Source organism: Poecile atricapillus, chromosome 4 (genome assembly GCF_030490865.1).
Source record: "Poecile atricapillus isolate bPoeAtr1 chromosome 4, bPoeAtr1.hap1, whole genome shotgun sequence".
Taxonomy (NCBI): domain Eukaryota; kingdom Metazoa; phylum Chordata; class Aves; order Passeriformes; family Paridae; genus Poecile; species Poecile atricapillus.
Window position 1 is genome coordinate 51,366,237 of NC_081252.1, and position 16,285 is coordinate 51,382,521.

At 36.7% G+C, this 16,285-nt stretch overlaps 1 protein-coding gene across 2 annotated transcripts in view; it reads left to right on the forward strand.

The window, feature by feature from the left end:
• The first annotated feature begins 594 nt into the window (after nt 1-594).
• Nucleotides 595-16,285, forward strand: part of GABRA2 (gamma-aminobutyric acid type A receptor subunit alpha2) — a 57,433-nt gene continuing 41,742 nt past the window's right edge. For both annotated transcript variants that reach the window (XM_058838031.1, XM_058838030.1), the window contains exons 1-2: nt 595-665; nt 3,222-3,337. In XM_058838031.1, the coding sequence (XP_058694014.1) occupies nt 595-665; nt 3,222-3,337 (187 nt within the window). The remainder of the gene's footprint in view (nt 666-3,221; nt 3,338-16,285) is intronic.

The following is a 16,285-nucleotide window of genomic DNA, read 5'->3' on the forward strand; positions in this document are numbered from 1 at the left end:
GCTCGGCTGCTCTCCGCAACTTGTCGCCCTGCGGGGGCTGCCCCCCGCCGCCGCCGCCCCGCGCCCCCCTCCGCCCCCCCGGCGGCGGCCGCCGCTGCTTTGCCGAGCAGCTGTCAAACGTGCTGGGCGCTCGGCGGCGACGGGGGGCGGCTCGCCCGCGGTCCCCGCACCGAGCCCCGGCGAATGGCATGACTCTGCCTCCCGCCCGCCCCCCCGCCCCCCCGGCTGCGGTGTGCCGTAGTGAGGCGAGGGGTGGTTAAGCCCCCATCCTCCCATACATACGTTTTATATTTTTTGTTCCTTTTCGTCTCGGGGCTTTCACATCACGGAACAGGAAAGCATCTGATGCGTCTGCTCACATGCCACTTCTGATCATACGTTGCCTCCTTGCACAGAGCAGGATCGTTGGGAAAGATGGAGATACAATAAGTTGCTAGTACTGAAAAGTGCTGCGGAAATCCAGTGGTTTCCTTTCTCCAGTGAAGTGACATATTTTCCTCGGGTTAAGTTGAAAGCACTGTTTGGCGGAGACTGACTGTGGCTGAGAGTGGGTTTGTGTTTTTCTTGCACCGTTAGGTTTTGCAAAGAGCAGCGATGAAGAGGAAGCTGGCACTCTCCGAGATGCAGTTGGTTCTTCTCGTTTTATTGGTGTGGCTACCAACAAGGTGAGAGGACATTTAGTTTTGTTGTTCAGTCTGACTATGTATGTTACAATCTCCTAAGGGTAAGCTTGTGTGAGGGGTTATAAAAGTGTAGTATATAGTAACGTAATAAGAAAATCTTTCTTAGCTGATTGAATGCAGTATTACATAGTTTCAGGAACAAATGCAGTAGAATGTAGTTTAGGGACCATAAAAGACTGATTTCTTGTCCTTAAACGGTTTGTGAATTGATGTTTTATTTCACCATTAAAATAACAATTTCTTCCTTAAATGCCTTTTTGGATCTTAAAAATTTGAGTTACCGTATCACTGTGATTCTGTACCATACAAATTGAAGAAATAGATTATCATGAAGTCAGACTGCAAATCACTGTCTTTAAAACAATGCTCATATATTTATTAATATGGGCATGCCTTTTTTTTTTTTCTTGATTGTTTTTTTTTGGTCAAACATAATAGAATTCAAAATGATGCTTAAGCTTTAAACCTCTAGGTGGAGATAGCATACAACTTCACAATCACATATAATAAAACAATAGCATCATTTATTAATCAACTTTTCTTATGTCGTTTAAAGTTCTCAATTCCTAAAGTGACAGCATAAGAGGAAGTAATTTTTATTACATTATTCTTTTGTGTTGCTCACAGTCCCTAAACACGTAATTAATTGTAGTTTGTAACTTTGAATTACTTGCTTTAGTTCTGGCTGCAGTAGGTCCTGTCCTCATATGGTAAAGATTGTATGCATATAATGCAAGTTTCCTATGATTTAACAAGTTTCCAATATTTTTGTTTGCTTCCCAGCGAAGAAAATATTTTCTGAAACTTTGTTTTCTATTTCACTTTATACCTAACTATGGTGCAGTATTAGTTGAGTCACAGTGGGCCAGATCCTGCAAACCCTACTCAAGTGAGTAATTGTACTGACGTCAAAGAGACCATATACGTTATTAAAGACTTTATGCCTGAGTAAAGTTTGCAGGATTCGACCCTAATTTGATGTAATTGTATTGATGTAATTTTTTTTAGTGGAATCTTGAGTTGAAAAACTGTTGTATCTCAAAAAGAAGCTTAAAAATGGCAGAAACGTACTCTGGTAGTCCATGAGTACAATGATACATCTTACAAACCAAAAAAGAACCATCCAGTAACCGCAACTAAGAAAAACCTGGCACATGGTTAATCACACATGACATTTTCATGGGTTCTTTATAAGTTATCTGGTTTGGGTCGATTCTGTGGTTTATATGATGGAAAGCACAGACTGCAATGATTTACATTTAAATACTTGTTTATGCTATTGAGCTGGAGACCAACATACAGCCTTGTCTTTTAGTAATTTTAAACAATCATAAAGCTTGCTTTACAGAAAATATCATCCAAACCCACTTTTGGTTTGGAGAAGGAAAACATGCTTGCTATTATGACATTCAGAATGCCTTCATATTGAGATGATTAATACTCAAACATTTAGGTTTAAAAATTTAGGTAGCTGAAAAAGGTGTAAATGGTAATGTGTGTAGCATATGATGCTTTACTTCCTTGTTACCAATATGCTGGTTTTAAGTAGATAATACTGATGAGCTCATGTATTTCACATGCATAGTGCTTAAAATTGTTGGCACGGCAACATTTGCATGTGTAAGGCTTTCTGCGTGTCAGAGTTTCCCTGGCACAAGCCCTTTTGGTCTGAGTGCCCAGGTTCCAGAGCACTGTGGAGCACCACGGCTGGCTGGGCAGCAGGTTCATATTCCAGCCCCTAGCGTGTTCCACAGAGGTTTGATCCACAAAGACTGTAATGTATCTTTCTTTTTTGGGGAAGTTTTGAACAATTGGTGATCTACAGATTCTTCTTGGCACTTCATTTATGATTCCCCTTTCCACACAACTTTTTTAAGGTTTGTCTGCATCCAGTGGAATATTGGATAGTGCTTTTTATGACAAAATAGCGTTTTAGAAAGATGAAGGCTGTCCACAGCTATCCTGCAGCTTGCTAGTCAGCACTGGTGTTCCCTCCCACCAAGTGCTGGCGTCAGAGGACTCCCTGAGCATGATCGCTGGAGTTTTCCCTCATGTTAGTTCTTCTGGTCATGTACATTACATGACCATTGGGTGGAGGCAAATCCACAGGATTTATTCAGAGATGAGTATACCTAAGTGAGGACAGATAAGATAGAGCTGGAAGGAGATGGGTTTGTGCATGGAATCGTGAGTTATCAGTCCAGGAGTGACATACCACCAAAGCCCGAGAAGCTCTTCTAGGGTTTTGCACCAGCACAGTCTCCACTAATGGTGTTAGTGGAGCTTGAAGTAGCCCTCACTGTAATGCAATATACTTATAAGTAGAGGCTACTAGAAAATTGCTTCCTGGATATTTTAAATAGTGTGCTCTTGACTCTTATATGCCTGAACGTGTTGTATTTAAATTGTGCATTCTTATACTGTCAAATACACCTTTCCTGTACGAATACCTCAAGTAAAGGCTAGCCTGAAAAAATGCATGTTGAGTGTATGTTAAAACATACTTAGCACCTTCTAAAATGTAAAATATCCATTTAGATCAGTGCTGGCTGACTCCCTGGAAGACGAAGCTAAGAATAACATCACCATCTTTACAAGAATTCTAGACAGACTTCTGGATGGTTATGATAATCGCCTCAGACCTGGATTAGGAGGTAATAAAGCCAATTAAAGATTGATTTTTAAAAATCAATTTTAATGTTCAGATTTTATGCAGTGATATTCTTCCTTCAGGGTTTTTTTTTTTCCCTAACAACTGGTATGTATCTTGATAAATTATTTATAACTACATTCACCCAGATGAATCATTTGAAGTTTGAGGAAGATAACATCTATGAATGGAAAGAAGGCACTTTCACACATTTATCTTAAGTAAAAAGGAAAAAAAACTCTGGTGTTTTATACATAGTAGAACAGAATGTGAACAAAAATAACATCTAAAGCTGTTATTCCAGTCAAGGAATTTTGGTTGAACAAGGAATGCAGGCTTAATTCCCTGCAATGCGATAGGTGTATGTTTTCAGAAATCTGCACAAGTGTTTTGTGTGACGTATATGAATTCCACATTTTAGATTCATTCCTTGGCCCAGTAAATTCAGTGAAAATGTTGTGATTTTGACTTCTTTGAAATTAGGGTGTCACTGGTAATATGCATTTCATTTCTGGGCACCTTGCACTTATTTGGGCATTTGGAAAAAAAAATGCAGAAAAAGAAAATATTGGAGGACAGAGGTCACTGCACTCTTGTGCCATTACTGTCTGTTATTTTTCAAAATGTCAGTTCACATTTTGATTTTAAAGCTGTATGCCATCTTATGTCAGTATGTGTTATATAGGCAAGAAATTAAAAAACACATTTATGGTCTTGAAAATATTACTGTGTACAGAAAAATCTCTATGACAGGGAGGAGCTGATTATCTTAGTTTTGACAATATTTTATCTGCTATTGGTGTTTATCTGTATTTATACAATCTAACATTCAGATATACACTTCTACTGCTATTATTAATTTTTGTAAGTTTTGGTAATTGTAATTTTCAACTTGGAGACTGTTTCAGCTTGGTGAATCTAATTCTAGTGCAAAATCCTTGGGAGCCATTCCTGTTCCTGTTGATTTCAGGAAGATCAGGCCCAAAGCTAGAGACATGCTTCAGCTTCCATGGAAATTGCAATAACAACTCTGATCAAATTAGGCATCAGTTAAAGCTCAGAGTTTTTATCCAACACTATTCTGTCCTGACCTGTGGCTCTGTTGCTGTTCTGGTCCTGGAGAATTGTGGCTTGCATCTGACACAGCAGAAAGTGGGAGCTGACGCTGACTAAAACAGCTTTCTCATTATACATCACTTTTAACCTAGTATATCTTTTCATTTCCATTTCTGGCCTCTGTACAGGGGAGGCTTGTGAAATATTTTATATTCAAAGACTAATTTGGATGGTACATAGGACCTAAAACACTGTTGATGCAAGAATTTATATAGTCATGTTTTACACGGAGTTTTGATTTCTTTGCAAAATATTCAAGTTTAAGAATTTAGGTGTAGTATAAACATGCAATGACTTGCAGTAGCATTTCATATCACCAAGCTCATGTTGAATTGGCAGGGCTTTTAAAAGCATGCATTTTATTAGAAAAATAATCAAAGTTTTCTTGCTTACAAGGAATGAGCCAATTAATGAGAGCAGTCTGCAGTTCCTTCGCATATCAAGTATTTCTTTTAATATTGAAATTGTATTGTTGAGAACATGAAATAAAGAAAAAATCTAATGGATTTTTCTTTTATATTTTTCATTAAATTTGCTTCAAAATAACCTCCCTCTTTTCCTTTATGAAGCCTCATAGATAATTAAAACATACTCTGAGAGCAAAAAAATTAAAGAATTAACATCTGTTTTCTATTGGTATACATGGCAATCAACCCATGCAGAATATGTGTGAAATGAAACTGTGTCATGCATATTAAACCGTGGTGATTCATGACACATTAATCTTCAAGAATACTTCAGTTGTGGATGGATGGATTCTTACAATTTAAAAGAACACTTGTAAATGGCAGTTGTGATAATTTGTGATACAAAACATACCAAACAAGGCTTTTGTACATAGTGCTTCGTAATTATGTAGTTTCTTATTTCAGGAATTTTCTAGCAGTTTATTTATTCCTTTTTCTATATTGACCTGTAGTCTGAAAAGAGATACGGAAATATTTATTTTTATTTTTTTTTTTAACACTAAGTGCCTAGTAATCCCTGGGAATTTCTAAAAGTGTTTTTGTAAGAGATTACTACATTCTGACCATGCCACACATCATTAATTTAAGATACATAGGCTCAGTTATGTTTCACTTCCATTTGTATGAATATGAAATAGCTCATTTGAAACCAGTAGAATGTTTACTTTGGCAAAGCAGTTTGCATTATCGTGCACACATCACTGCTATGACTGGGATCACAATCTGGCCTAACATGCTACAACAGAAATAGTCCAGGGTCTGAGATGAATTCTTCTAAAGCAGCCTGAAAGCAAGAGCTCTTCGTCAGCCCACTTTCACTTGCTGTGAAAGACATTTTCAGAGATGTCTTACAGCAAGAATTTAGCTCATTGTAAAAAATTACTCCTTTAGTAATGAAATGTTTTGCGTTAATACTGGCATTTTATCTAGTTATTGACCAACAAAAGGGAAATGTATAAGTTTCTTGAAAGACTGTATATGAAATTCAGCTAAGTAAATGTCTGGTTGGGAGGTAGTTCTTGAATTAAGGGATAGATTTGTCATTCATTTTACAGGGAGACTTGGTGTGAGTACTGACAGTATGTAACTTGATGCTTTACTGATGCTCTTCAAAACTGAGTACTATTTTCTAAAGATTGATGAGGAAGGTTTAACTTTTACTGGTGGTACATCTCTGTCAGATAAACAGGTTTGGGCTGTTGGCTGTTGGCTATCCTACCAGCTGCGACCCTTGAGTGATGTATGAACACTACAATGATGAAATTACCTGCAAAATGGGTGTGGGCAGGGAGAAGATGACACTGCACCATCCCCTGAAGCTAGAGACATCTCATATGACTTACATATATGCCCCAGCCTACTGTACTGATATGGATAAGCAGGGGTTTATTCAAGGGGAGATAATCTTTTCTCTGTACTCATTTTATGCTAAGCACAGGGTTGCAGCTGGAACACTCTTGACTGCACTTTCAGCTCTCAAATGAACTATTTTGCCCAAACATTCTATGCCATTTCTGTTTAGTCATCAAAATAAATTACAAGTTTGACTTCAAAACAAATTTCCTGTATCATTAGCATTAATTTGTATGAAATATAGCCATGCAAATGGCAAGTCATACTTAATTGTTTATGACTTTCTATAAATCATGTTGTTTTTTGTTGTTTTTTTTATTTGCTGCAATGTTTTCAAGACACTTAAGGTAACATTTTTTCATAAATCCTTTGATTTTTATTAGCATGTAGAAAAGGAAATCCACACATTAATGGGCTCTAAAACTAGGCAAGGAACCAAAATATCTGGAAGTGATTGAACTATCTATCTTCTTTCCTCTGGCCCATGAACAGACATGATCATCCTGGATGCTTCAGTATTCTGACTATCTCCATAAGTTTTTCAGCCTTCTTTACTTTCTCACATCAGAAACTGGCCTTTCCAACAGCTATAGAACTTCTGTCTTTTCTGCTCTCTGAAACATATAAAACATAATGGAATAGAAAACTTAAATGTTGGAGAAAACAAAACAAAACAAAAGGGAAGTTACAAGGGCAGAGGACTGGACTTCATAGCCTGAAGTTTCAAGTGCCATACTGACATTGAAAAGATCTGTGGAAATGTCAGGATCCTTCTGCAAACTGTGGTCAGTCTCACCAGCTTCAGGAATGGCATTCTTATTGTAACCAGAGTTGAATGTTAGTTGTTAAAAAAAAAGAAGACAGTAGGTAGGTGAAAATTAAATGCACTGTGATTCTATTTTGAAGGAACCATCTCTGATTTCAAAAACTCTGATTGCTTTAAGCAAGCATCTGCATTGCATTTCTCATACAGACAGACAAAATCTTCTTTTCTCCCAACATTTTGTAAATCAATTGAACAGGAAAACTGAAGAGAATGGAGGGGAATTCTTGCTGACTTGCTATCAGGGAGATGGTCGGCAATGAGCACTTGCAGGTGTGATCTTTCATCTTTGGAGCGCTGCATATTTCATTGCATAGGATCAGTGTAATGTAGAATATCAGACTTGGTGATTAAAAGTTGTGTGATGTGCTCACCAACACGAGCACAAGGAAAATCCATTTTTTCACAGATTACCTTTGTTTCCTGCCCAGATCAGGAGAGCTGTATGCGTATATGTGTCTGTGTTTATCAAATAGTTGGAGGTTTTCATTTGCCAGGAAACAACCCTAGCTTGGCTAGTCCTCTAGCCAGACTTGGAAGTGTTTGTCCCAAAATATGATTAATATAAATTCAGAGTATCATAAAGGAAGGTTCTTTGACTATTTTTTTTCTGCAGAACAGTGCTAGAAAGCTTTTACTACTGTTTTTAAAGGAAAAAAGTGCAGTTCCCCATCACAGTTCTGGTTGCTTCCTTAGCCTTTCTTTGCTCCAGGTTCACCTTAGGAAATGGTGATATCTCTCTGCCAGTGCTAGTGCAGAGTTATTCAGAGCAGCACTTGCATCTTCTAAAAGCCCTTCTTTGTAGCTGGGCTGGGACACAAAGAAGTAAACTATTGTGTGCTCCTCTTTTGGACAAACCTGGAAGGGCCACGTGGAATCTGGCCATAATAGTGCTTTCAGAGGATTCAGTGGGAAACTCAGGTTAATTTATGTTAGAGCCATGGATAATGTATATTGGCAAAAATCATTCCTTGTAAGAAATGGAAAAGCAATAGAGAGGAGGATATGAAAATCTCATTAATAACTTATCCAGGGCATGCATACACTGCTAAAATCCAAGAACAGAACTAGCTCAGTAGCTATAAGCATTCCAGGGAAGGATTCATTAGGAAAAGTGGAAGGACAAAAAAAATTCAGAGGAACCTTTTTGATACTAAAGAGCAAACCAAAAAAGTGTCTAATATAAGATAGGGGCTGAGTAGCTAGATAGAGGTTATTTGGTTATTTTTTTATTGAAAGTCTGTGAATAAATCAACAGTGAAGATGTGAAAATAAAATTAATGCTCCAACGGAGCAGGGTAGTGCAACTGGGGAAAGTGTTGCATGATGCAAAGCAAAAAAATCACAGAATCAGAAAATAAGCTGAATTAGAAGGGACCCACAAGGATCATTGGACCCAGGATCCTGGGCCTGCATAGCACCATCCCAAAGAGTCAAATGCGTTGATGATGCCTCAGATGAGTTAACAGAAATGTTGGTATTTTGCAGCAATTATACATGCCTGTAGAGGAGCTAGTCTGGGAGGCTCTCCCAGTTCACTGAGCGTGTATATTTAGTATTTTTTTTTTTCTCTCCTGGCAAGGAATTGGCACTGGCTTCTAATGCTAGAATTACTGCTGACGACACCAAGGCTGAATTAGAGCTCTGCTTACTTTTGTCTCATTGCAAGAAAGCCGTGAAAGCAGATACTGCAGATTTCTGAGCAATTGCTGTGAGCATTGGTGCTCACTGGTTACATTTTTCAGCCAGATTTGGTGGACAAAGACAGCAAACCCATCACCTTTTCTCTGTGATGCTGTTATTCTGGGTTATTTAGGAAATTATTGAGAAGGAGTGGTCTTGCTGATATCCAAGGTATTCTACTATTGACTGCTTTACACTTTTTATCATGTTAAATCTTGCAATGATTTTTTTTCTATCTGAAGTATACAACTACTTCTTATTCAGGCTGACTAGTTTAAATACATATGTATCAAAGGAAGGCAATGTCATAGTTCCAAAGTTTTTATTACCCTTGTGTAATGATACAATTTGCACAAAGCCACCTGAATTGGAAATAAAATTATTATTTAAATAATCTAGCTCTAAAACATTTTCAGAAATATTTAAGAGCATTAGAAATTCATCCAGGATAACTTTGGGGATTTTAATGGATCTCATGGATTTTTACTAGTGTATTTTAACCAAGCAAAAAGTGAATTTAAATGTAGTAATCCATGTATATGTTGCTTACAATAAAAAAAAAAATAAAAAAAATAGTCAATCTGTGAAAACAAAGAAATTTTTTAATACAAAATTGATAGTATTCTGGATTATGTTAAAAGGTGAACTTATAAAGAATATCAGGGGAATCCTTTAATATTTGCATCTGTGATGCATCCATGGAGTACTCAGTTTTGTATATTATTTTTATAGGAGACACAGAAAGTAACATTTCAAATATTTTCTTAAATAAGATATACCAAAAAAAGACTGCAAATTAAGAATATAAGAAGGAGGCTATAAAGATCTCTTATTCAGTTATGTAATCACCTAAAGATATTCTGAAAATTTTGGTGAAGAGCTATTCAACCAGTTTATAATAAAGCATTGATGTTTTTTGACATTTTGGGTTTAGATATATAGGATGCAGGCAATATTTGGAGCACCCTACCCTTCCCAAAGATGAAAAAAACAGACCTTAAAAATATGTTTGATTTAAGGAAAAATAGCAATTATATCATACTGTGATATGATTAGCATCACTATTTAGTGATGTTGATTTCTGTTTGCTTGACAAGAACCAATATTTAAGCAAATAGTCATGCATAACTTTCAGAACAATTGATTGGCAAGTTTTGACATTTTATTTTCAATGAAAACTAAAAACTTGGAATTAAATGGACATGGATAATTCCTTCAGCTTCTTTGTGTAGAATAGGTTGGGGGTTTTGTAACCTTTGTTCTTGAGCCTTCTAAAGGCAAATATACATTTAAATACATTTTCTGTATTTTAGCACCCATAAAGAAAAAACTGCTACGAGACATTCATTCTGCATAGCACAACAGGATTCTACTACATTCAATACCTGATTGTGGCAAAACAGTGTAACAATACTCTCTTTATGAGACATAATCTAAAAGAACCAAAAAAAGTATAAAGAAGAATTATTTTCCTGCCCTCCTTAGATTTACTAGGCAATTTACATGCTGATGATTTTCAACAGTTGCAGAGATAATGGCTGCTCAGAGTTGTGGTGGAGTTTCCATCTTTGTGGAGACCTTGACAATTTGACAGGGTATGACCTGGGCAACTTGCTGTGTCTTCAGAGATTGCTCTGCTTTGGACCTTCCAAAGGTTCTTTTTAAACTCAGTTGTTCTAAGATTCTTTAACTGAAAGCCAGCATGATATTGAAATAATGGATACAGCTTTCCATCTTGGAAAAGATGGAAAAAAAATTTAGTATTTTATTTTCCTTCAGCTATATCTTGAAGATATAGCTGAATGAAAAAGTCTGTGTAAATGAAAGGTTTAAACTGCTTCAGAACAGCAGGATGCTCAGTGTTGTACAGCTCTTGAGCTTATTGTTCATGAAGACCCCACTGAAAAATATAAGATTTTGAGTAGACAGGATATGCAAAATTGAAGGGGAAGTATCCTTATTTATGGTCTTTGTCACATTTTTCCTATTATCACCTTATGCTGAAGTCCTGGAAAGGGTTAAATATGTGATAAGACAGTATTTTAAAGGACAGGGACTTTATTTCATTGAATCTTTCTCAGTTTACTTCGGCAGTGTACAGGGAACTGAAAAGCTGCACAACATTTTGTATCCTAGATATCAACGCCTCCTCAGGAAGCACCCAGGAACCTCTAATAACCACCCTCCTGCAGAGCCCTGGGACAACTTCCAAAGTTCCCCCTGTTTTATTCTTCTATTTTAATATTGCCTTTTTCTTTTCTAAATACCTATCTGTTTTGTCCATTCTTATAAAAAATGCCCAGCTAGCTATATTTTTTCACCAAAATTTGATGAATTTATTTAGTTCCCTCTAGGTATAGTGTTACCCAGGTCCAGGTGAGACCTGCCCTGTAGATGCAGCTGTGCACTTTCCTTTCACAGCTGGAAACCCATCCTTGCCCTACCCTCCTCCCAGGTACAGCTGCTGACATCCAGCTGCCTGAAGGATTTCTTATCCAATGAAACTGGATGGAGGAGGTTGAAATGATGTGAAGGCAGGCTCTTAGGTAGGTAGAAAGCAAACATTATCCTGTACCCACAGATTGTGTGGCCACCCTTTTGTGCCAGCACAGTTGTTTGGTGTTGTTGACTGGTCTGAGACGGATCTGTTGCTTCTGGCAGTACTCCTGACTACATATTCCTGTTTCTGTTTTCTTGCAATGCTACCACTTTGTGACCGTCTTTAAGAATAACCTTTTCAATGCACAATCTAGTGCATCCAATTTTTAGAATTAATAGTGTGGAGAGAGAGAGAGAGAGAGAGAGAGGTATTTCATCAGAAAGGATCACGCAGAAGGACATTGTAATTGTCTGTATATTAAAACAGCACATGCTTTAATTTTATTTTTTTTTCAGTATTTTGGTCTGTTTTAATTGTCAGTATTAGTGGCTACAATTAATATCTAAAAGTAGCTTCTAAATACTCCAAATAACACAAATGAAGTAGAAGAAATAGCTGTTTTTCAACAATCTAGCATTAGAGTAATACAAGCCAAGATGAAAAACTACTATGAGCAAGAAACATGGGAAAGGGAAGAAGGGCATGACAAAAGAGATAATGAGTGAAGGAGGGAGTGTCATACTAACCAGTGACCACTTTTAAACAACTGGCAGATTTAAACAGCTGTATGAAAGTTGTTTTCAAATATCCTTTGGAAACTCTAAAGTAGAATAGATAAGAACTTTTATCATTATGCTATATACATGCATTTAAATTTCTGATATTAGTGTTGTTCAACAATGAGTCATCTATCCCAAGAAACAGCTATAGAGGATGTGCTGCTGTACTATTCACCAAACTGCTAAATTAAAGCACCAGCAGAAGATTTTGGATTAATACTGTCAAAAGTCTGATAAATTTTAATTATAAGAATCAAAACACTTTAATATGCCAATATTAATCTTTAAACACATTTTAATACCTCTTTTTTCCATGTTAATGCTCTAATGAAATTAATCACAAGCTAAAGGAAATTTTGTTTACCACTGCCATCCTATTAATAGTTTACTTTATTATGCAGAGTATTTCACCACCAGTTTGTGGAAATTGTGTGTAAATGAGAAAAGCATGATTCTGCTAACCTTCCAGAAGTGGTGTTGCTATTTGGGAGCCATTTATGTGATTACTGTGTAGAACATAGCTTCTGATTTACATTCCTTAATTTCTTGCCATATGTTGCAGGCTACTTAATAATTAGAGCATTTAACACTGTGAAAGCAATGTAAATCAATTCCCCTCTTACCTGGGATTATTGTGCACATCAGAGGACATCAAACACTTTAGTGAAGTTGTGCAGCTGCAGAGATTGGATCTAGTCTGACCAAATTGCATTCATTTTTTTTTTGTGTAGGCATACTTATCTGGTCCTTCCCATGCCTTTTTTTTGTTGAACCAGTAAAAATCACATGTCCTTATCTGCAATTTGTTTGGGAAAACCTGGGTGTCCCATGTTCCATCTGCTTAATCTGTGTTTTTTTACAGACTGTAAACTAAGCATTTTATAATCTTGTAGTGTTATGACTAATAGAGTTCATTGAAGATAAAATTCAGTGCTGTGGACCACTGACCTTAATATATGGTTCAATATAAATCAGTTAAAAACTGGTGTATGCCGCAAAATTTTATAGACCGCTTGCATTTATGATCTTTGATGTGAAGGTGGTTTCCTGGAGTAACCTATCTTCATTTAGAACCTTCTTCTGTTTTAATTAAAAAAATTGTATACTCTCCATCTCTTATATACCTATATTACATGGAAGCAATATATCTTCTGACTGATTATTGCTAGTTCTTCTTTGTTTGTCTCAATTGCTCGGTGCTGATTCTCTCATCCGAGAGAGGTAATTGTCTTCCAACACATTCCTTCCTTTTAATTTCTTGTATCCAGTCTCAGTTTCCTAAGATAATAGGTTCCTCAGACCACCTCCATCAGGAAATTGGGAGGTATTAGAGCTGCTTATTATTATTATTTCCATTCTTTCAAGTGTGTAAACCTCTCAGCATAACACAAGTGAGGAGAAAAAGAATGGAACAGGTGAGAAAGTCTGCGTTTATATTCAAGAATTTAGAGATGAGTTGAAGGGACAACTCATAGCATTAATACACCACCATGTTCTAGATATTTCATTCTGAGTGACAATCTAAAGGCTACTGTAGATGCCTTTTTATTCTCACTATTTGAAATAGTAATTTAAATGCTCACTGAATGAGAAGCAGCTGAAGACAGAGATGTATTGTCGTGTATATAAATGAGAAAACCAAAGGTTTTAGTCTTAGATGCAATGTTGTGTTTATATAACCCCCCTGTCATCCTAAGGCATTCCATAGCACTGCATGGACTTGTTTGTGTCAATAGTTTTAACTAAGCATTGAACAGTGAACTTTTTTTCACCAGAACTTTAAATATTAATTTGGTACTGCATTGTCTCATGCAGTTTCTGAAAGGAAAAGGGAAGAGACTTCCACATGGGAAAATAAGCAAATAAATAAATAAATAAGTAAAGATGAGAGGGAGAAATATAAATGCCTGTTGTTTGAGATAAGGAAATGGTCACATTTTTAATAATCCCTTCCCATCTGCTGGGTGCTAAAAGCTGTCAGAGAACTATATTTTTACTAGACGTTTTGTCTTTAATGACTGTTAAAAAAAATAATCTTGTTTGCTACTGCATGATATGCTATTTTTAAAATAATTGACTGTTTTAAAATAATATCTGTGGTAAATATTATCTGCATTTTTTCACAAAGCCATAGTTTCTGCTAAGAGAAATATGCACTTTAAGAAACTGATTTCTGATTAAACTCATATTAGGCATTGTTTCAAATAAAAAAAAACACTCTATTTTTTAATTCTGCCTGTAAAAAGCCCAACTTATTATTTTAATATTAAAAGCAGCTCCCAATCCCAAATATATAGTCTTTCCACATATAGAAGCCTAGTGGATTCTCAAAATTCCATGGACAGCCAGAGGCAAATTCTCTTGTCACAGGCAAAAATAAAAGACAAAATTGAGGCTGCTTAATCCAAGCTCTGGGAGTATCCTGGGAGTATGTTTTAGAGGAGATTCTGGGAAACACTGTTATCTGTAAAGTAGCTTGGAGACATTCAAGTGACTCAGCTGTGGGACTTTTGAGTGCTACAGTACACTTCTTGTAGACATTTCGCACAGCCTTAGACTAAGACCCTTTTTTGTATTAACTGGATAACCGAAGAGTAACTGACAACTCAGTAACATGTTAAAAATTAAAAATTGCTTCATTGCTGTCCATGCCAGTATTTTTTGCTTATTTGAGAGATGCTTGTTTAAGTATTAAAATTATTCTCTGTTGGATCATGCCATGAACTCGTTGCTTGTCAGGACTCCTGTTTAGCAGGAAGCTTATTACCCATGACCATCCCTGGAGTTGTCCTGCCAAGCAAAAAATGTTAAGAATAAAAAATAAAAGACAGTTTGGCAGGCAGTCTGATTTGTGTTGTCTTGAAACTCTAACTCTACTCCTTCCTTCCCTGTTTTTCAGCAACTGTGAGGCTGAGGAGCATGTGAGGAAAGCGTGTGTCTACAGATTCTTAAGCATGCTATTTAGGATGTTAACATGCACATAACCTCTGGCTGATTTTCGTAATTCCTCTGGCTAGCTTTTTCGAGAATATAGAGTAGTCTGGATAAACATTAATTTCCTGTACTTCATAGTTATTTTACCTGGCTTGAAATAGGAACTGCTGCCTGGTTGATAGAAGGATTAGAATGCTCTTTTTTTTTTCTTTTTTCTTTTTTTTTTTTTTTTTTGATAATGTGTCACAGTCTTTTGAAATACTATTATAGAATTTCATACAGTGTTACCTATTAAAAACATATTTAAGGATCCTGCTGCAAAAAACTGCATTAAAAGTGCCCACTAATATTCAGCTCTATTAAATAAAGGCACTACCTCTTTCTCCCATTGGTTCCTGTCATGCTTGAATGCAAAGTACAAGGCTAGCAAAAGATAAAAGAGCTGCAGCTCCATTTTTAATGACTATACAATCCAGGACTATAATACCCAGACACTAAGCACAGACATTAAAATTAATCTGTCTGAAAGGATCTTCATTTTCATTGCTTTCTTATGTCTGTTGATCTCTAGAGGACCTCCAGCAGCCTTTGGGACTTTGGAATATGTGAGTTTCGTACTTTGTTCCGATAGCATCAAGCCTTGGGAAGATGCCAACTTCTGGTGACATGAGTGCTTGCCACAGAACAAGCAAGACAATCCTTCCCAGAGCTTCATCACAGTTTCTGTCAGCTCCAGGGTGGCAACTTTTTTGCTGTGGCTGACCACAGAGACAGACACAATCCAAAGGCTTCTTCTGAAGCCTAATCACTGGGGGAAGACTTTTTCACTGACTTCAATGGGCTCTGCCATCCTACCCAAATTCCTCATTAAATAATTAACAAGGCTAATAAGCACTGTGACAGTGTCTGTTTTAGCTATGAAAAAGTAGTGTGTATCCAAAGAATGAAATGCTTTGTGTATATCTATGTATTATCACAGTTCCTGGGCTATCCCACTGAGTTCTGTGGCCATCTTGATGGTGCTTGATGTTCTTCCAGGAAATTCTGAGAATTTAGGGGTTTTTATAATGTTTAGAATGTGGGAAGGTCATGAAAGGCGGTGTCCTTTCATAACTTGTACTTTCACTGGCAAGTTGACATGTTACATATTTATGTAAATATATATGAGCCAAACTGGCTTCTGAAATCTAACTTGGATAAAATCTAGGATGAGTAATATTGGTTAGAAAAACATCTGGGCCTATGTAAGTCATGGGCAAGCAAATAAGCTAGCAACAAAAATTAAGTTTCTGAGGAATCAATAGCTGTTATGAAACAAAAGCACTTCTTAAGAAACACAGACTTGGCTGTGTTATGACTGCAAAGAGAAACTGGAAACTGCTACTTTTTAAAAATGATACTGCTGTTAGGGGTAGAT